At 35.4% G+C, this 22,477-nt stretch overlaps 1 protein-coding gene across 1 annotated transcript in view; it reads right to left on the reverse strand.

The window, feature by feature from the left end:
• Window positions 1-22,477, reverse strand: part of LOC112912724 (low-density lipoprotein receptor-related protein 1B-like) — a 1,003,376-nt gene that overhangs the window by 764,940 nt on the left and 215,959 nt on the right. The window contains exon 4 of the mRNA XM_072745081.1: window positions 5,461-5,718. Within this exon, the coding sequence (XP_072601182.1) occupies window positions 5,461-5,718 (258 nt within the window). The remainder of the gene's footprint in view (window positions 1-5,460; window positions 5,719-22,477) is intronic.

Below are 22,477 nucleotides of genomic sequence, written 5' to 3' on the forward strand. Positions count from 1 at the left end.
CAAGAAAAGCAAAAACAAAAACAAACAAAAATGAAATAAGAAACAAAACAAAGCAAAAAAACAACAAAGGAAAAATAAAAAGAAAACAACAAGGAAAACAAAACACAAAATCAGAAAACCAAAAAGAAAAAAACAAAACAAAACAAAAAGATACCCCCTCCCAACCCCCCAGATCCTGGGTGTTTTTCAGCTTTCTTGTTAAAACTCTAGATCCAAAAATAAAATTAATTAATTAATTTAAGTAGACAAAAATAAAACATATATATGAAAAGTATAGATATAAAAATTTAAAAAATTAATAATAAACATTAAAAGAAGGAATTGGAAAATATAATAAATATATGAAAAAGTAATAAAAATAAAAGAAATAAAGAATAAAAGTAAAAAAGGAAGTTCAATCCTGTTTTCCCTAGAGCTGAAGCTTTGCAGCCCTCTATCATCAATAACCTTGGTGTGAGCTAGTTGTTTGTTTGCGGGGGGTGGGGGGGTACTGCATTGACTCTCAGGCTGACTTGTTTAAGAGGAAATGCTTCTCCACAGCCCAGGGGGATGCGACATGTACAAAGCTCCAGCTTCCATGAGATGGCGCATTCTTGCTCCCTGAAGGATTTTAGCACTGATGAGTGATGAAAATGGCTGTACCCTGCTCTCTAGCCTCAGACCTGAAAGTTCATATTACCTATTATTCAGTGAGCCCCCACAGAAAAGCAATCAATCACTGTGTATCTTTGATTTCCATCAGAACTCTATGTTCACACTGCTCCTCTTGGAGCCTTTTTAATCTCAGGTGTGGACCGAGTTGCAAAACTCCAAATTTTAGGAACACAGGGTGTAAACCCACACTATTCTTCAGGGGAGGGTCTCCCCACAATTGCCAGCCAGTCGCATCAGTAGTCACTCATGGTGGTTTGCAGTTTATAGCAGAAAGCCAACACCAAGACCCACTGCTCTCTGCTGGCTTCTCAGCATCTATGCCTGGCAACAGCATAGCACTTGTTCTTCCTGCAACCCAGGGGATCCTCAGACCACTCTGTAACTTCTGGGATCCTGCCCTTTTTTGCCACCTGAGCACCTTTAATCCAGGCACATCCCCCATGGTAGTGAACTTAAAAGTTCATACTGTGTGCTCCCCCACTTCTATTACTTTGGGGTAGCCTCCCTAAGCAAGCTCCAACTGCACTACCACAACCACAGCTATGTCTCCCCCAAGTGAACTTCCATACCTCCTACCTTCCAAAAGGTGGCCATTTTTATACTTCTACTTATAGACTTGATAGTTTTGTTCTTTCATTTGTTCTCTGATTTCTTGGGTGTTCAGAATAACTTGATAACTATCTAGCTGTTTTCAAGGCTCAGACAAGCTGAGGGTCCTCTTACTCCTCTACCATCTTAACTCCTCCCCTATAGGTAGAATTTCTTAACCTATAAAATAAACGTTCGGTCAGTGTTATCCAACATGATTATTAGAGAGTTGCTAACTCAAGAGAAAGGAGTAAAATTTATAAAGGACAAATAAAGTGTTAAAATCCCCAAATTATCCAATCAAGGGTTTCATTTAAAGTATTTAGGCAGAGGTTCAAATGGAAAATGAGCTAAGACTGACACTGAAACAGGCCAAAAACAAAAGAGAGAGAGAGAGGAAGATAAAAGCCAGTAAATGAGGGTAATTCAGAAGCAAAGTTTAGAAAGAATATGAAATTCTTTTATTTTTGTCCAGGAATATTCTGCTGGACTAGAGCTGAGTTCATGAATGGATCAGGACAAGCTGGTCAAATCCATATTAGAATCCTAAAAGTCATACACAAATATTGCAAAATATTGAAGGATCATACATAAAATGGAATAGAAGTATCTACTATCTATCTAGGAGAGAAAAATCTGGTCCTGAATCATCTGGTTAAGAAGGGATTAACTTCCTATTCTTCCTATTTCAATCATCTCTGTGTGCTTTCTCCTGAGGAAATAGCTAGACATGGCTATTTGAATTCCATAATTCTTGTTTATTTGGGGTATCTGTGTCCCTAGTACAGACAGCACTTTCCAAGAAAAATCAGAGGAAATACTGAGTTGCTGCAGATGTGCTTTGTGTGGATACTTTGTTGGAGAACCAATTTTGCTTACAAAACACTTCCAAAATTTTCTCCAAAGTCTACAACTTTTAAGCTAAAACACTAGATAATAAATACCAGATATCTTTAAATAAGAAATATAATTTCTAGCATTTTCCTCAATGTGCACTGGTTAATATAATTTATTGAGTATATTATTATCACTCTTCATACTCTCACATTGTTGCTTAGGAGTGATTCTCAATGTTCAAGGTAGGCCTTTGTAAGTGAATACATCAGGATCAACTGGTGGGCCTTTTCAAATGAAATAGCTTTCCACATCTTACCTTGTCTACTTTCCTTCCAAGATTCTTATACCTCTCTTCCATTTAGAGACTGTCTTTTTGAGCCATGGTTCCTAACGTTAGTGTACATAATTAGTTTTGGCTGGCTAAAAAAAAAAAAAAAAGTCAAGACCCACTGGAGCAGTGGGGTGTTTAGCAAGGACTAATAAAGTCGGACCCAATTCATGCCTGTAGCCAGTATTCATTGTGTGCTGTTACCCAGTTTCTCACTGTCCCAATTTCTCCCTCAGCATAAGAGGCATAGTTAGATTTTCCTAATGCATATAGTCACTTAGTACGTTCAATAACTCAGAGATATTATTTGTGGTAGATTTGGGAGGTTCTTTGAAAGTACCAGTGTTTGTCTTTCTAACGTAGAAGGAAAAAAAAAAAGATTTAGTTGTCACATCTCCGCCTTCATTTTAGCCATTCAATATTGTCTAATATATGAGTCCTGTAGCTAAATTTTTTCTATTACAAAACAGGAAGTGCATACAGAAATGTGGTATGTATACAACAAGGTGAGATAGAAAATACAAATTTTAAACACAAATTATTGCACTAAGCTGTTTAAGTAAATCATCATGCAGATTTTAAATGCAAGTCAGTTTGACCTGTAATGATTCCTTTTCTCCTCATTGTCAATTTAAAACATAATAATTTTTGTTTTCAAAAAGAATTCTTTCCTCAAGGTAAATTCAGAGAAAAGCATCTACAGAAGAGTGGATAGTGACAGGTATTCAGGCATACTCCCAGCAGTTCATTATTTTTGTTTATATAGTACAAGAGAGATTTTATGTAATTATACATGCAAGGAATATTCCAACTTCATTATCAACTCAAAAACTGTCATGGTGAATGAAGGGCCCACCATATCCAATGGCAGCTATTCTCTGACAAGTTGATGAAATGCATGGTTTGCAAGCAATGACAGAGGAACCTAGCCCTGCTCACACCTCTGCCCCACTCCCATCATTAAATTACTTCCACACATTTAATCACTTTTCTACAGTGACTGAAATTGCACAGCTTAAATGTGCCTTTGTCAAAATATATTTATTCTAATTAAAAGATTTCCATTGCATTTATTATTTATGGTTCAAAATGAATGCTCTATTTAGGATTTCAGTGAATTACTTAACAAAAATATCTTTAGTTTTCTAGATTTGCCAAGAAATGTCTTTTAACTCAAATGCAATCTAAGTTACAAATTATATTCTACACATATTTTAATGTGTAATTGCTTGACCATGCCCAGATTTACTAAAATAAAAAAAAAAAAGTTGTTTTCAAAATACATATTACAGAAGAAATTACTTCTACTAATAGAGCATATTTTTTTTTTTAAAGATTTTATTTATTTATTCATAGAGACACAGCTAGAGAGAGAGGCAGAGACACAGGCAGAGGGAGAAGCAGGCTCCATGCAGGGAGCCCGATGTGGGACTCGATCCCGGGTCTCCAGGATCACGCCCCGGGCTGCAGGCAGCGCTAAACCGCTGCGCCACCGGGGCTGCCCTACTAATAGAGCATATTAAATGTAGAAAAGTTGCTTAAGTAAACCTGGAAAATAATTTTACCTGGCAACTTAGTGAATATCTTAGCTATTTGACTGCTAATATTCATTCCTTTTGCTACAGACAAATACATTTGAATTAGTTGAAGTCATCATTAATATGGTAGGGACTGAACCTTTTGTTTGAACAGTTTCCAACAGCTGGCTCAGCCAATGACTGAGATACTCAAATCACACAGTGGCACTAGTTGTGCCGGCACCACTTATTATTTACTATTTATTAGGAATTATCATTTTCCAAAGAATCCTTGAAAATAGCCAATGTCTACCACTTTCACTAGGTATTTTGGTTCAGTGTCACAATAAATAGCTTTTGCAATTGTTTTATTTATGTTAAGGGGATTTTTAAATCATTGGATTTGATTTGCTAAACATTGATTTATGTTCATTCAACTATATACAATCATACCTTTATATTCCATTTTTATAATTTTTGCTACTGATTCATTTAATATAATCATACTTATTACATATTACATGATATTATTTTGATGTTTAATAAAATTAATAGTCAATAATTTTAATTGTATGCCAAAAATATTAATGAAATATAAGTATTGAATCCAAACTGTCAAACGTTCTACATCTGAAAAATACATTTATTCTATCACAGCACTTTTTTTTTGCTTCTTAACTTGACTGCACATTTTTCTTTACTTTTCTACCAATTTTTATGTTAGCAGCATTGGCAAGAATAATTTTTATTCTGTAAATCATAAAATAAATGGACACATCTTGAAATTCTCATGCATACAGATTCCCCAGGCAAGTACAGATAAAATTTATACTCCTATGTTAAAGGGGTGGAGGTCAGGACAGAGAGAGAGAGAGAGAGAAAGAGACATTGAGAGAGCGAGCACCCCCTTAAAAGAAAGAACTAATATGTGTATCTGTGTAACAATGTGATTTAAATTTACAGTAATATGCAGGAAGTATAGTTGTTATTTTGTAAATTTCTGGCATAAGAAATAAAAATAAATCAAAATCACAAATCATTCTTTTGGAAGATACATTAAAATTCTGATCTGCTAAGAAAAAAGTCAACAAACACAGGTAGTTGTTACCAATTAGCATAAATCTAATAGTTTTTAAGGCATTTTAACAAACACTACAGTTGATGAGCTTATAATTATCAACTCTGTTTCTTACTTTTTAAAACTTCCACCTTCACTATCACATTGTGAACTATCACTCAGTGGCAAATTATAATTCTCATTTAGGTGACACTGTAATAAGCATTAAAGAAGAATTAAAATTAACTCTGTAACTTACTACTTACATAAACAGTGAAACCATGTGTGTATGTGTCTGTATATTCAAAACAGGGAGTGGATACATTTATATAAGTACATTCATATTTGCATATATAGGTTTCTCATGCCAAATACTATGTTAGAAAAATCTAAGAATCCTGTTAACTGATCTATAAATGAAATCCTTAAAGGGCGACATATAATATGAGTTGATATATAATATGAGTTGAAATACTCACTGTGGAAGGATTGAAGAATATTGATTGTCCACTCATCTATTAGTCTTCCTGTTTTTGTTATCTGGATACATTTGAGCTGATTTGAAGATTCTCTTGATTCAATCCAACAAATCATGTCTTCATTATAAATAAAATCCAGAGTATGAATTTCATTTCCATTGACTGAGCTCAGGGTTGCCATTTTACTTCCATTAAGATAGAAAACTTCAATTGTTTCAGAATTTGCAATTAAAAGCATAGGCAACCTATCTGTAGGTTCTGGAATAAAGGAGAAAGAGACATGAGTTCAATAAGAGGCAATTTTTTTTCACACTATTGCATTACTTACTAAAAACTTATTTCTATATTTTAACGTATCTCTAATAAAATTGCTGGCAAAAGTATTTACTAATAATTCCTATAAGAGAGGAGGCAAAATGATGGAATAGTAGGGGTCCTCAATTCATCTGGTTCCACAAATTTACCTAGAGAACTTTCAAAACATTCTGAACACCTACAAATTCAACCTGAGATGTAAAGAGAGCACAGCTGGAATGCTAAAGAGAGAAAAGTGATAACTTCTGACATGGTAGGAAGGCAAAAAAAAGAGGTGGGGAGAGGAGCCATGGCAAGCCCAGCAAACTGGGCCCAGAAGCAAAGCCAAGCTGAGGCAAGCTTTGGCACAAAAGCTGAGCCCTGGCCAAGTAGGAACTTTAAAAATCCAAAGCTGAGTCTTCCTGACTGAAAAGTGCTCACCAGGGAAATAGGGCAAAATCCCAGGAGGGGCAGTGAAGCCTCAATATTCCTGGAGACACAATAAGAATAGGGGCACCCAGGAAAAGGCTCATCGCAAATCTCAGTCAGATTGTGGTAAAGGGCTGGAATGCTGCAACCCTCTGGGGCATTTGGAGAAGCTGGCTAGTTTTCCTGGCAGGCGCTGGAGCTCCCTTGACCCTAGAACCTGGCAATGGATGGAGGTAGCTGTCCTCCATTCTCTTTGGCGGAGGCAGATCTCAGGAGCACAGGTCCATCTGCACAGGGATGATGATCCAAGGGCACTGAAGCAGACAAGCCTGGCTATCCACCATGCCCTTCAGGAGAGGCAGACCTGGGAGGGCACAGGACAGTGAGATTCTCCCGTCAATGGGTGACCTTCAATTTATGCAGATCAGTGCACCTGTGCCTGCCCACAGGAACATCTAGGCCATTGTGGACTGGAAGACTGTGTTTCGGTACTAATGGGAAGCAATTGGCTCCAGAGCTGAAGATATGCCCATCGCCATTTTTAATTTTTTTCCTTCTTTTTGCCTTTCACCTGGAAGAGGCAGAACCTCTAGAACAAAGGCTGCAAAGAATAAACAGCTCATATGAGCCCAGAACCCAATAAGAGAAGGGACAGCTCTGCCCCGGCACAGACACCCAAGAATCAGTACAACAGACCCCGATTGCAGAAGAACTGCTGGAGGAATAAGGGAAGACCAAGTTCACTGACCAAGCAGCACTGGAAAGCTCCAGGACTGAGGGAAAATAGTATATAGAACTAGAGGGTTTTTTTCATTACAATTTGTTTATATTTCAGGTTAAAAATTTCCAATATTTTTTCTCTTTTCCTGCTTTAACTATAATATTTACAAACTCTTCATTTTTTGAAGCTTTTTCCTTTTTGACTTTCATATTTCTACAATTACATGTCTTAGTTATAATTTTCATTTTTGGATTCCCTTCAACGTATTCAGTTTAATTTTGGTAGATGTACAAGTAATGGTTTTTTGTTTTTTGTTTTTTTAATTTTCTGTCTTGTTGTGTTTTATAATGGTGGAAGTTAGTACCTTCTAACACATGGACCATAATACACCCAGAACCAGGTGTAACACCTTGTTGGTTCATTCTGTGAGACTATAATCTTGTTCTTACCATTCTGCTCCCCTCTTTTATCTTGTTTCTTTCTTTCTTTCTTTCTTTTTTTTTTTTATTTTGGCCGATGTTGGGTCTCTATATAAGTTTTTCTGGTTTTTATAAATTTGGGACTGAGCATCTGCTAACATACAGAACAAAATACACTGAGAACCAAGAGGATAACTCTCTACGTCCCCTTGGGGACACTATATTCTGTCTCCACCAGCACTTTCTCACCACCCACTCCTTTTTTTTTTTGTTTTGTTGTTTTTGTTTTTGTTTTATTTTTAATTTGTTTTAAAATTTGTTTTTCACTTTAGTGGTCCTTTTATTTTCTTCTGTTCTTCTTTTTTTTTTTTTTATTTTCTAGTCTCTGAAATCTTCAGAATTACCTAGGGTCTATTTTATTTTATTTATTTTTTTTTTAAATTTTATTTATTTATGATAGTCATACAGAGAGAAAGAGAGAGGCAGAGACACAGGCAGAGGGAGAAGCAGGCTCCATGCACCGGGAGTCTGATGTGGGATTCGATCCCGGGTCTCCAGGATCGCACCCTGGGCCAAAGGCAGGCGCCAAACCGCTGCGCCACCCAGGGATCCCCCTAGGGTCTATTTTACATAGGTCATGGTTGATATTCTTGACTGTTTGCTCATACAGCCACTCTGCACTGGACAGAATGACTAGAAGGAATAATTCACAAAAGAAAAAAAAACCCAGAAGTAATACTCTCTGCAACAGAATTGCTGGATGTGTATTTAAACACAACATCAAAGATACAATTCAGAAATACAATTATAAAATTATGGGTGGCTCTGGAAAAAAGCATAAAGGACTCTAGGGATTCTCTTACTGCTGAATTAATTTCTAATCAGGCCAAAATTAAAAATACTTTAACTGAGATATAGTCTAAACTAGATGCTCTAACTGCTAAGATTAACAAGGTGGAAGAGAGAGTGAGTGACATGGAAGACAAGTTGATGAAAAGGAAGGAAGCTGAGGGGGAAAAAAAGAGAAAAACAAGAACCCACAAGGAAAGGCTTAGGGAAATAAATGATAGCTTGAGAAGGAATAATATTCATCTTATTGGGGTTCCAGAATATATATATATATATAGCCACAAAGTATATTTGAACAAATCATAGCTGAGAAAAGGGATCTGGGGAAGGGAACAGGCATTCAGATGGAAAAGACAAAGAGTCCCTCCCTCATATTAACAAAAAACGTTCAACACCTCAACATTTAATAGTGAAACTTGCAAATTACAAAGATAAAGAGATAATTCTTAAAGCAGCTTGAGACAAGAGATTCGTAACTTACAAGGGGAGAAATATCAGATTAGTAGCAAACCTCTCCACAGAGACCTGGAAGGCCAGAAAGGGCTGGCAGGATGTATTCAGGGTACTAAATGAGAAAAATTGCAAACAAGAATATTTTATACAACAAGGCTATTATTCAGAATAGAAGGAGAGATAAAGAGCTTCCAGGACAGACAGAAACTGAAAGAATATGTGACCACCAAACTGGCTTTGCAAGAATTATTAAGGGGGACCCTGCAAAAGAAAGAGGAAGCCCAAAGAAACAATCCACAAAAACATGGACTGTATAGGTATCACGATGACACTAAATTCATATCTTTCAATAGTTACTCTGATATAAATGGACTAAATGATCCCATCAAAAGACACAGGATATCAGACTGGATAAAAAAGCAAGACCTATATATATATGATGTCTACAAGAGACTCATTTTAGACCAAAGGATACCTCCAGACTGAAAATGAAGGCGTGGAGAACCATTTACCATTCAAATAGTCCTCAAAAGAAAGGTGGGGTGGTAATCCTCATATCAGATAAATTAGATACCAAAGATCATAATAAGAGACAAAGAGGGACAATATATCATACCTAAAGGGTCTATCCAACAAGAAGACCTAATAATTATGAATATTTATGCCTCTAATGTGGGAGCAGCCAAATATATCAATTAATAACGAAAGTAAAGAGATACCTACCTAATAATACATTAATAGTAGGTGACTTCAACACAGAACTCTCAGCAAAAGACAGATATTCTAAGCAGAGCATCACTAAAGAAACAAGGGCTTTGAATGATACACTGGATCAAACAGACTTCACAGATATATAACAGAACATTCCTCTCTAATGCAACTGGATACCCAGTCTTCTCAAGTTTACATGATTAGGATACCAAAAGAGTGGTATTGTCCCCTGCATATTTAGACCACAATGCTTTGAAACTGGAACTCAATCATAAGAAGATTTGGAAGAAACTCAAACATGGAGGTCAAAGAGCATCCTACTAAAAGATGAATGGGTCACCAGGAAATTAGAGAATAATTAAAGAGTCATGGAAATTAATGAAAATGAGAATGTAACCGTTCAAAATCTTTGGGATACAGCTAAAACAGTCCTAAGAGGGAAATAGATCTCAATCCTCCCTTAAAAAATTGGAAAAAACTCAAATACACAAGCTAACCTTGTACCTAAAGAAATTGGAGAAAGAACAGCAAATAAAGCCTACACCAAGCAGAAGAAGAGAGATAATGAAAATTAGAGCAGAAATAAATGAAATAGAGACCAGAAGAACTGCAGAACACATCAACAAAAATAGGAGCTGGTCCTTTGAAAGAATTAATAAGATAGATAAACGCCTTGCCAGTCTCATTAAAAAGAAAAAAGACTCAAATTAATAAAGCCATGAATGAAAGAGGAGAGATCACAACCAATGTCAAGGAAATACAAAAGATTTTAAAAACGTGTTATGAGCAACTATTTGCCAACAAAGTAGGCAATCTAGAAGAAATGGATGCATTTCTGGAAACTCACAAATTACCAAGTGTGGAACAGGGAAAAACATAAAACCTGAACAGGTCAACAGCCAGTGAAGAAACTGAAGCAGTCATCAAAAACCTCCCAAGACACAAAAGTCCAGGGCCAGATGGCTTCCCAGGGGAATTCTATCAAACATTTCAAGAAGAAATACCTATTCTACTAAAACTGTTTCAAAGGATTAAAGGGAGAGAATACTTCCAAACTTCTTCCATGAGACCAGCATTACCTTGATCCCAAAACCAGACAAAGATCCCACCAAAAAGGAGAATTAGAGACCAATATCCCTGATGAACATGGATGCAAAAATTCTCAACAAGATACTGTTTTAGGATTAACAGTACATTAAGAGGATAATTCACCTTGACCAAGTGGGATTTATCCCTGGGATGCAATGTTTGTTCAACACTGGTAAAACAACCAACGTGATAGATCACATCAACAAGAAAATAACAAGAACCATATGATCCTCTCAATACATACAGAGAAGGCATTTGACAAAATACAGCACCCATTCCTGATTAAAACTCTTCAAAGTGTAGGGATAGAAGGAACATTCTTCAAAATCATAAAAGCCATTTGTGAAAAGCCCACAGCAAATATCATTCTTAATGGGGAAAAACTGAGAGCCTTTCCCCTAAGATCAGGAATACGACAGGGATGTCCAGTCTCACCACTGCTATTCAACATAGTACTAGAAGTTCTACCCTCAGGAATCAGGCAACAAAAAGAAATAAAAGGCATTTAAATTTGTAAAGAAGTCAAACTCTCCATCTTTGCAGATGATGTGATATTTTATGTAGAAAACCCATAAGACTCCACTCCAAGATTGCTAGAACTCATACAGTAATTCAGCAATATGGCAGGATACAAAATCAGTGGCATTTCTGTACACTAACAAAGAGATTGAAGGAAGAGAAATTGAGGAATCAATCCCATCCCATTTACAGTTGCACCCAAAACCATATGATACCTAAGAATAAACCTAACCAAAGAGGTAAAAGATCTATATTCTAAAAATTACAGAAAACATATGAAAGAAATTAAGAAAGACATAAAGAGATGGGAAAACATTTCATGTTCATGGATTGGAAGAATACATATTGTGAAAATGTCTATGCTACCCAGGGCAATTTACACATTCAGTGCAATCCCTATCAAAATACCATGGACTTTCTTCACAGAGTTGGAACAAATAATCTTAAGATTTGTGTGGAATAAGAAAAGACCTCAAATAGCCAGAGGAATATTGAAAAAGAAAACCAATGCTAGTAGCATCACAATGGCTAATTTCAAGCTGTACTACAAAGCTGTGATCATCAAGACCACATAGTACTGATACAAAAACAGACACACAGATCAATGGAACAGGATAGAGAACCCAGAAATGGACTCTGAACTCTATGGTCAACTCATCCTCAACAAGGCAGGAAAGAATATCCACTGGAAAAAGGACAGTCTCTTCAATAAATGGTGTTAGGAAAATTGGACAGCTACATACAGATAAATGAAACTGGACCAATCTCTTAACTATACACAAAGTTAAACTCAAAATGGTTGAAAGATCTAAATGTGAGACAAGAATCCATCAAAATACTAGAGGAGAACACAGGCAACAACATTTTTGAACTTGGCCACCGCAACTTCTTGCAAGACACATATATGAAGGCAAGGGAAACAAAAGCAAAAGTTAACTATTAGGACTTCATTAAGTCCCAAGCGTTTTTCATAGATAGATTCTGCAGAGCAATGGAAACAATCAACAAAACCGAAAGGCAACCGACAGAATGGGAGAAGATATTTTCAAATGACATATCAGATAAAGGGTTAGTATCCAAGATCTATAAAGAACTTATCAAAATCAACACCTAAGAAACAAACAATCGAGCTATGAAATGGCAGAAGACATGAACAGACATTTCTCCAAAGAAGACATGGCCAACAAGCGCATGAAAAAATGCTCCACATCACTGGCCATCAGGGAAATGTAAATCCAAACCACAATGAGATACCACCTCACACCAGTGAGAATGGTGAAAATTAACAAGACAGGAAACCACAAATGTTGGAGAGGATGTGGAGAAAGGGGAACCCTCTTGCACTATTGGTGGGATTGCAAACTGGTGTAGCCACTCTGGAAAACTGTGTGGAAGTTCCTCAAAGAGTTGAAAATAGACCTGCCCTACAACCCAGCAATTGGACTACTGGGTATTTACCCCAAAGATACTGATATAGTGAAATGCTGGGACACTTGATCGCAATGTTCATAGCAGCAATGTCCACAGCAGCCAAACTGTGGAAGGAGCCACAATGTCCTTCGACAGATGAATGGATAAAGAAGATATGGTCTATGTATACAATGAAATATTACTCAGCCATCAGAAAGGATGAATACCCACTATTTGCTTCAATATGGATAGAACTGGAGGGTATTATGCTGAATGAAGTAAGTCAATCGGAGGACAATCATCATATGGTTTCACTCATATATGGAATATAAAAAATAGTAAAAGGGATTAAAAGGCAAAGGAGGGAAACTGAGTGGGGAAAACTTAGAGAGGAAGACAAACCATGAGAGACTCCTAACTCTGGGAAACAAAGGGCTGTGGAAGGGGAGGTAGGCAAGGGGATGAGGTAACTGGGTAATAGGCACTAAGGAGGGCAGGTGATGGGATGAGCCCTAGGGTTATACTATATGTTGGCAAATTTAATTTAAATTTTAAAAACAAAGAAAATAATTAAAAAATAATAAAGTTAATACAGAGAAGCCCTAAAAAATAATTCCTATATATGCTTCATTAACTATATATATTTCAGTTCACTTCTCTAAAGAAAACATAGTCTACTGAACATTTTATTCTTAGTTGCAATGTGTTGTGTAAATGCTATTTTGTATTCTTAGTTGCAATGTGTTGTGTAAATGCTATTTAGTTGATAAAGTAAGTTTCATTGTTGATAAAGTAAGTTAGGTGAGTTTGTTTTTGTTTGTTTGTTTTGTTTGTTTTTATGGGGGGAAGTTTGTTTGTTTGTTTCAACAATGAGGATGGTTCTGGACTGACCTCTCCATACAGTTTTATAGTCTTCCCTTGTGAACAAGGCATGCTTTTTTGAGGTGGATGTATGAAACAGAAGTGGATTTTCTGGAATGGAACATGCAAAGCCCATGGGCCCACAAACAACACCTGTAACTTCAGCCATACTGACTCCTTGACCTACTCACATTCCCTTAATGCCTAGATTATGATTACTGAGCCATTTCTTTCCATGTTTCTTCTCTACATTCAGGAAAGTAAGACTGTAGAGGTAAAAGAAATTTGCTCAATATCACTTTTAGAATAATTCATCTTTGCTTGTGTTAGGATTAGTGAGTTTTTGATGAATTTCAATACTTGTTAAGATTTAAAGGTAACAGTAAAATTTCATGTAAAATTAATATTGAAAGAGGTTAGCTATACAGTCATAATCAGAGTAGATGTTTTGCTAATTAGGATATAAGAAAAATTTGGAAATCTTTGATTCCTCTTTTTTTCTGTGCTACATACAAAGTATTAGTAAGTACTCTTGATTCTGATGCCGAACATATCAGTAATCCCGCCTCTTGTCAGGGATTATTACTACCAACTGGCTCCAAGCTGCCATCATCTGTCAACTAGATCATTCCAAGAGCCTTCTAACTGGTTTCTCTGCTTTCATCAGTGTCCTCCTCCTCTTTATCTCAACACAATAGGCAGAGTTATACCTGTAAAATGCTAGTGTCAATCAAGTCAATCTTTTGCCCATTTCCTCAAAAGGCTCCCATTCCAATCAGAGTAAAAATCAAAGCCTTTATAATGGCTGCTAAAGCCTTCTATAATCTATATTCATTACCTGTTTGACCTCATTTCCTTTATCTTCTTACTACTCTCACCCTTGTCATCTCCCTCCAGACACCCTGCCCTTCTTACTGTTTCTTGAACAACAAGCCAAATAAGCTTCCATCTCAGGGGCTCTTCCTTGCTCCTAGAGTAATCACTCCCATATATCAGAATGCCTGACATACTTGCCTCCTTTCGGGTATTATTTTAATGTAAACTTTCTGGTGAAGACTTCTCTAACCCCTTTACTTTGTGAGAATTGCAAGCCCTACAAATCAGGTTCCTTGTGTTTTACTCAGAACATTATTTGGATTTTTATCTCCTAAGAAATGAACCCAATTGAGGCATAAAATTCTCTACCTTCAGAAAGACACTAGAAGTTTTTGACTGAATAAAAACATCAAAACAAACAAACAACAAAAATTCTCAATGAGATTATAAAATTAATTAGCTCAACAAAAGGAAGTCTCAAAAACTCTGAGATCATTTCCACGATAAAGAGTTCTCTAAGAAGAATTTGTAAAATTGTGAATTATCTCTGCTTGACATAACCTTGTCAAGGGACCACATCATAGCTTGGATAACTAGTTGGCTTCTCTCTTAACTTCTTCAAGCCATCTTGAATTATGTAATGCTTGCCTTCGCCTTTCCCTAATTTGGAAGTCCAGATCTGGTCCCTTTTCAACACTCCTAGCTCTGTTGTTTTCGAGTTGATCTTAGCACTTCTGAAACCTGCTGGATCATAGATTTCTCAGGTTATGAAGGGATCTTAGATGGCTGTGTTATCAGGTTAACAAAGATATACTGCCAGTCTGTTGGTGCTTACTGTCTTCATTTGACAATTGAAACTATCTTTAGTGAAATTGACTCACATAAAAAGTGAACCACTACTGAAAGCTTCTTTGCTTTCAAGCTTTATGAGAAGTCCAGATGTAGACAATAATTTTGTAACTGGTTACTAGTCAGTAAATGTAGTTATGTAATAAGCATTCTTTGGAATGAGGCTAGAATATGAAGGAACACTGATTCCCCTTAGAAAATGAGATGAAAATGAATTAATGGTCAACACAGACAATGCTTACTTGACATAACTGATCAATCTATTTGATTTTTGTAGTTGCTTTTTGAGTGAATCCGTTGACTCTTCTAATACAAAACATTAGAACTACTGACTTTATACCTTCTGATAAACAGAAAAGTAAAGTCAGATGCTTCATAATTGGATATAGTCTGATTTGATAATGACACAAAATTCACAGGACATACTGGAAGAAAGATACTTGTTAGTTATAATGTGCTTCACTGAAATAATACTTATGAGTCTAAGATAATTATTAACTGTGATAATACACAAATAACATAAGGCCTACTTATGGGGGTAGGAAGAAGCCTGAGAAACACAAGAATCCACAAAATAATCAGGCTAAGGATATAAACCTTTTTTGTTGTTGTTGTTTTTGTTCTACTTCATGAAAGCCTGCATAGATAATTTGCCTCAACCTCAACTATGTCTGATTTCCAGTGTGCATCATTACCTTGAGTTTCTACATGTCAGTGAAAGAATACCATTAGCTTGGGTAATGAGGATAAAAATCTGACCAGAATAAACATGATGTTCTTTAAAAATGTCATGTTTAGAGTCAGTGGACAGTCTTCCCAAAGGAATAGTCGGAAAGTACATTATATGACTTTAGTCAAAGGAATATCTATATCAACACTTAGAAGTAATAAATTCTAACTTTCCATATAGAAGAGTTCAAAGCATAAGAAAGCATTCAATGAATATTCTAACTTAGGGAATGAAGACTCAGCTTGAGTAAACCTCCCCAACAGGCTGTCAATCGAGTCATGCTGGGGGAGGAAAATTGTCCTCATCTTCTTCACCATTCACCATATGTCAACAGCATTAAAAATAGGTATTTTCTCCCCCTAACAGTTAGGAAGATGTGTATTTATGCTCTGTATGATCTGAAAATATTTTTCCTATCATATATGTTATATTAATCAGTACTACAATTTTTGAAGACTGATTAGGAAACTGTGAATTAAAAAGAGAAACTTGGAAGTAGAAAGAAGCTCATCTAACTAGATTCATAAAAATGACTATTTAAATTCTAAGCCACTATAACCACATCCTTGCAAATATATCCTTATCCTCTCATAGTCAAGAATATACTAAATGTATATGTATATACTTTAAACAATATGATTTTGACAGATGGCTGATGCTAAATGAGTGTTGTCAGAGTGAATAAAACTTATTTTTAAGATTTCCTTTAAACTTTTTCTTCCATTCAATTCTAAGAATATTAGTTCAGCTATTTTCTTTTTACGTGATTAGAATTTTGGATTCAGGTATTTACAAATAAATATAAGCCTAATAAATATTTGTTAGAACAAATGTATATACATGAATATATATATATATATATGTATACATGTTCATTAATTAGTTACATTGTGTTCTAATTTCCCCATAATTCTGAACATCTATCTCCACTGAATGAAGTTCAGTGTTGAGTCAAAGATCATTTATCTCCACTTAATGAAGTTCAGTGTTGAGTCTAAGATGAAAAAACAAAAGACAAAAAGAGTCTCAGGTTCAACTGGATAAGAGTTAAATAATGTCTCACATGTAAAATATATAAAATGAAGAGTCAGAGTAAGACAATGTATAAAAAAATGTAAAAAAAAAAACAAAAACAAAAACTGCTCAGCAGTTGAGCATCTGCCTTCAGCTCAGGGAGGGATCCTGGAATCCAGGATCGGGTCCCACATTGGGTTCCCTGTGGGAAGGCTGCTTCTTCCTCTGCCATGTCTCTGCCTCTCTCTCTGTATCCCTCATGAATAAATAAATAAAATCTTTTAAAAAAATAAGTATTGAGCTAAGTAAAAAAATGCATATTGCTATAACTCTGCTATAATTTATCTTAGCACTACTTTTACTGTCACAATGTATTTATGCTAAACTATTATTTGTATGAAAATGCTTTGTTTATTGTATGTTTATTTTATTATTTAGTATTTATAGGTCTAAGGTACCCAACTAGAATCTGAAGGAGATCAATAAAACATACGCCTTGAAGAAAAATATAATCTAGCAGAAAGATTAAGATGTATATACGAAGGTCTATATTTTTTAAGTCAAGTTTGACACCTTTTATAAAAGATAGATAGTGGATTGTGTTTCAAAGAATGGTTAGCTATATTTGTTATGGTCTGAATGTTCATGTCCCCCCAAATTCATATGTTGAAATCCTAACCACCAAAAGTGATGGTGTTAAAGGGGGAGGCCTTTGAGAGAGACTTAAGTCATGAAGGTGGAGGCTTCATGAATGGGATTAATACCTTTTAAAAGAGTCTCCACAGAGATGCTTAGCCCCTTTCACCGTGTAAGAATACAGTAGGTCTTTGACGCAGTAGTCCTCACCAGATCATCCTGGCATCCTGATCTCAGACTCCTAGACACTGGAACTCTGAGAACTAATTGTTCATAAGCCACCCAGACTGTGATATTTTGTCACAGCAACACAAATAGAATAAGAATTATCTGTTTAATAGTGTCAAAAATCCCTTAATGGTAATGGCATTTGATCTCAGCTTTGCCTTAATGGAGAAACGGGTATTGAAATGTAGGGATGCAAATGCAGGTGAAACAAGTGGTTTTGATGAAAGCATAGATATTGGAAAAACTAGAATATGTTGGGAAGTAGTGATCTCAGTTTCTAGTTTTCTGGAGGGTACAGTATATATGAATGGTGAAATACTTCATAATGACAGTAACAAAGCTAGCCCCTTTTGAGTATATCTTAGGAGTCAGATACTATAATGCATGCTTTGTATTTATTAGTTTATTCACAACATATCTATTAATCAGGTGCTAATATTAACCACATTTTATAGATAAGAAAATGAAGTTACATAGAATTTAAGCAACTTGCTTAAGATCTCATTGCCGCTTAGTGAAAAGAACTGGATTCAAACTCAGAGTTTACAGTAGGTGAGAAAGTATTTTGAGGAAAGACTGTATAAACAGTTCATTGAACATCAAGGTGATAAACTTATTTTTAATTTGGGTTGTAATGAGAAACCAGTGTACATTTTAGAAGTATAATGTGATCAAAACTGTGCTTTAAGATCAAAGCTGGAAATGATTCTTAGAATACTATATGGGTGAGTAGAATATAATGGGTGGGTTTCCCACTGAACTTTTTACATTGTTTTCACTTTTACTTTTAAAGTAGTATATAGTATAATTCTGGGGTGCCTGGGTGGCTCAGTTAGTGAAGCATCTGCCTCCAGCTCAGGTCATGATCATAGAGTTCTGGTGTCAAGCCCCAGTCGGGTTCCCTGCTCAGTGGGGAGTCTGCTTCTCCTTCTGCCCCACCCCCACTAGTATGCTCTTTCTGTCTGTCTGTGTGTCTGTCTCTCAAATAAATAAATAAATAAATAAATAAATAAATAAATAAAATCTTTTTTTAAGTGTTATAGTATAATTCTATCCAACAATAAGGTAATAAATATGTAAAAGTCTTGTATACATATTTCATTGGTGGTAGCACTCTGGAGTGACGTTGGAAAGGAGTTAGGGGAAAGGAAAAGGTAGCTTTGTTCCTGTTTAGATTGATGCAGTGAAAAAAGAAAGAATGGCCATGTGTGCCAACATTCCTATTGGAAACTGACATCATCAGAAGAAATGTAAGCCCCAGATAATACTCAGAGCATATTAGGTTCTCCATTGTATGAATATACACTGTTATTTAATCTTATTTTTAATTTTGAAAAAGCAATGCAAATTAAAAAAAAAACAATTGTGGGATATTGGCATTGGATATCTGGATTACTGATATAGAAATGTTATTTTAATTTCTTTGAAAATAGGTAATAAAAACCTAAAATAGGTGGTTTTGACTTCCTCAGTAGAGATGGATTCATGTAATGAAGTAGAAGTTCTAAATTTTATAGACAAGGAGTCCAGATTATGCAGAAATTTTAGAGTTGGGTGATGAGGAAAATAAGTGTTATTTAAAAGAAACAGGAAAGAAAGTAGAGTCAGTTCTAAGAGATGATGATGAATTTAGTGTTGGCATATTATTAGCATAGTGTCGTGTTTTGTAATATTAATTTTGGCATTATAAAAACTCATCAGGTAAACTACTTATCCACCTGCATTAACGATAGACTTCTAAACAGTTTTAACTTTTTGTTATTTACACTTTATTACTGAAATGCAAGTATCTTCATTTAGAGTATATTTTGATTTGAAAGGTGGTGATTGAAAAGCAATGAGATATTCTGTTTCTGAGGAATAAGGATAATTTTACAAAACAATTAAAATCAATAATATTGCACCATGTACACAAAAAAGCATTTCATTTTGCAAATGACCAGCTCTCACAATTTCTTTGTTTCTTAAAGAACTAGTCTATCAGAGCAAGGAAGTATTTCTCCTATTATCTGGAAGGCTTTACTTGGCATATGTTCAGCATTCAAGAAATGAATGACACATGGAAAAATGCTTCAACAGGGAGTCTCTAATGTTTCTAAAGGTGTTTCACTGAATTTTTGCACTTAAGAATGATAGTGTATTCTAGTTTCAATAAGTAAAATGAAATAAATAACACAGTGATTTTCAATCAGGGAAGTGAAAGACATTTAATTGATAACTAAAGGGTTATATTAGTAAATTTCAAATGCTCAAAGGAAAATTTATTCAAATTTTAGGTCATTACATTAATATTAGAAGTAGCAGATGGTCCAGGGATGTCAATTAACATAAGTTACTGAGAGGTGGCTACTTTCAAATCTCTTCATCATCTTTCTAATTATAGGAAATAAGAACTACTTTAGCTATAGAAACACTTTTTTAAAGACTTATTTATTTATTTATTCATGAGACACAGAGAGAGAGACAGAGGCAGAGACATAGGCAGAGAGAGAAGCAGGCTCCATGGACGGAGCCTGATGTGGGACTCGATCCCAGGGCTCCAGGAACACGCCCTGGGCCAAAGGCAGAGGTTCAACTGCTGAGCTACCCAGGCGTCCCTAGAAACACGTTTTTTATTTTTTTTTTCTCAATCTACACATGTCCTTCTAAGTTATAAATTGTTAATCATTGACTTGAAAACATAATATATATTGGATCATTTTAAAATTGCATTTAAATAACTCCTATTCATAAATAGTTCTTGTTTTAAAGAATGAGTCTATTTAAAAAAGCCACATTTTATTTGTCCCCCAAAATGAAAAGACTGTTTTAGTTATTTGCATGTTTATTCATTTAACAAATATCTCTCTGAACATGGCTAGCCTCTGCCAGGTACTGCTCTAGATGCTAGGGATGTAGCAGTTATTGAAACTATAAAATCCCTGTTTCCAGAGAGCCTACATTTTAGTGAACAAAGCAGACAACAAGCAAACAAATACTATTTAATATTGTTTGCACTAATAAATTCTATGTAGAAAGATAAAGCATTGTTAGTAATTGGGATGCAGGCTGCTTCTTAAAGAGAGTAGTCCAATTCAGAATGCTCTTAAACGTTTGAAACAGTTTGAGAGAAATAATGGAGTCAAGGATGACTCCAATCTTTTGGCTTGAACAGCTGGGTGGAGGGTGACATATACTACTGTCTGAGGAGAGAATCAAGACTTTGGGACACAAAATGTTTGATATTCCTGTTAAAATTTCAGACGAGATATTGAATTGTATTTTAACATTCAAATGAGTTTGGTGTTCAACAGAGAAGTCAGGGCTAATGATGAAAATTTACGAGCCTCAGTCTCTAGATGCTTTATAAAACCATGGAAGAGGCTCTATTTTTAAAGCTGTGATACAGTATGAGAGTACTTAGGAAATCAATAAAGGAAGAGCTGTCCAAAGAACTGAAGGAGGTCACGTCAAAAATAATGAGGATAATGCAGCAAAATAAACAGAAAAAAAAAAAATCCTAGTCAGCTAAGGAAAACTCTAAAATGTACTACTCTAAAAAAGAAAGTATTCTTGGAGGAGACAAGGATCAATTGTGTGCTAAGAATTGATAACTGAGTAATTAGGCAACAGGTCGTCACTGGTAACTCTGACAGTAGAGGTGTAAGTGACTCATAAGAATGTAAGACCAAGTAAAGTGGGTTCAAAACAGAAGGAGAGGAAGTAGAGAAAGTAGAAAATCCTTTCTGTGAGTTTGTGAGTTTCTCTATGCAGGGAAATGAAAAATGTAAGGGTAGCTGAAGAGGACTATCAGTTTAAGGAAAGTTGTTTTGTCTTTTGTTGTTTTTGTTTGTAAAGACAACAAGCTTGTAGACTTATGGAAATCATCCATCAGAAGTCAAAATACTAATGATTCAAGGAATAGATCAGGCAATTACACAAGTCTAATTCTTGAATAGACGAGAGAAGATGGAATTGATGCACAATTAAAAGGATTGGCCTTAGATGAGAGTGCAGTGTATTTTTCCATTCAAGTGAGACAAAGATGGAACATTTAGTTCTAGATTCAGACAGATTGGTAGGTTTAATAAAGTTCACAGTGAGAAAGTACTCTTTTGGTTACTTCTATTTTCTCAAGTAAATATGAAATAAAAATCATAATGTTAGAATAAGGAGAAAGTAGGTAGATATATGAAAATTCATTATCTGGAGTCAGGGAAGGAAAAAGCCCTTATAAAACAGTATTTCACTGTTTTCTGACAGGGTTGCCAAAGGATATAAACATACGACCTAGAGTTAAGACACCGATTTTCTGCTTTGCTTTTAAAAAGACAAATTAGTTCTAAGTACTCAATAGTGATTTTATACCAAACTTCGAGCTACTTTCCTAGGTATATTGTTTGAAATTTGATGGTATGTTGTTCTAAACTTCTAAAGATTATTAAGATATAATTTATCTAATAATTTGGCAAGTGTTATCTGTCAGGGAAAGCTCCGATGGAGGCTCTGTGAGTCCTCGTGCTAAGAAGAAATGGTCACACACATTCAAAAGATGCAACCAGTACAATGAATTTTTTTTTCTCAGGACTAAAATAACTCTAAAAGGCTTGACTCAGGAGAATAGGCAGGATATCAGTCCTCAAAGTCAAGGACTAGTATGGACTCTAGGGGGAGTCCTGAGAGGTATTCCCTAACTGTGGTTATTTCCTTGTTGATTGCTATTGATGCAGAGGATGCCTTGAAGGCACTCCGATTTTTTTTTTCTTATTAGAAAGGACAAAATATTCTCTTTTTCTCAGCTTTATTATTTCCCTGAGGATTTTAATAGCTATATACTTCTACTTTTCCCAAACAAAGTAATAGAGGAGTTACATACATATGTACATCCTGGCCTCATCTTAAAATTAAACAACTTGTAATTTTTATGAATTTAAATGTGCCTCATTTGTTTTCTATTTTCATTATACGTCCAGTTTTGAGACAAAAAAGAGAGTTAATTGGAGAGCATGT

The sequence above is a fragment of the Vulpes vulpes genome, unplaced genomic scaffold (genome assembly GCF_048418805.1).
Source record: "Vulpes vulpes isolate BD-2025 unplaced genomic scaffold, VulVul3 Bu000000626, whole genome shotgun sequence".
In the NCBI taxonomy this organism is placed as follows: Eukaryota; Metazoa; Chordata; class Mammalia; order Carnivora; family Canidae; genus Vulpes; species Vulpes vulpes.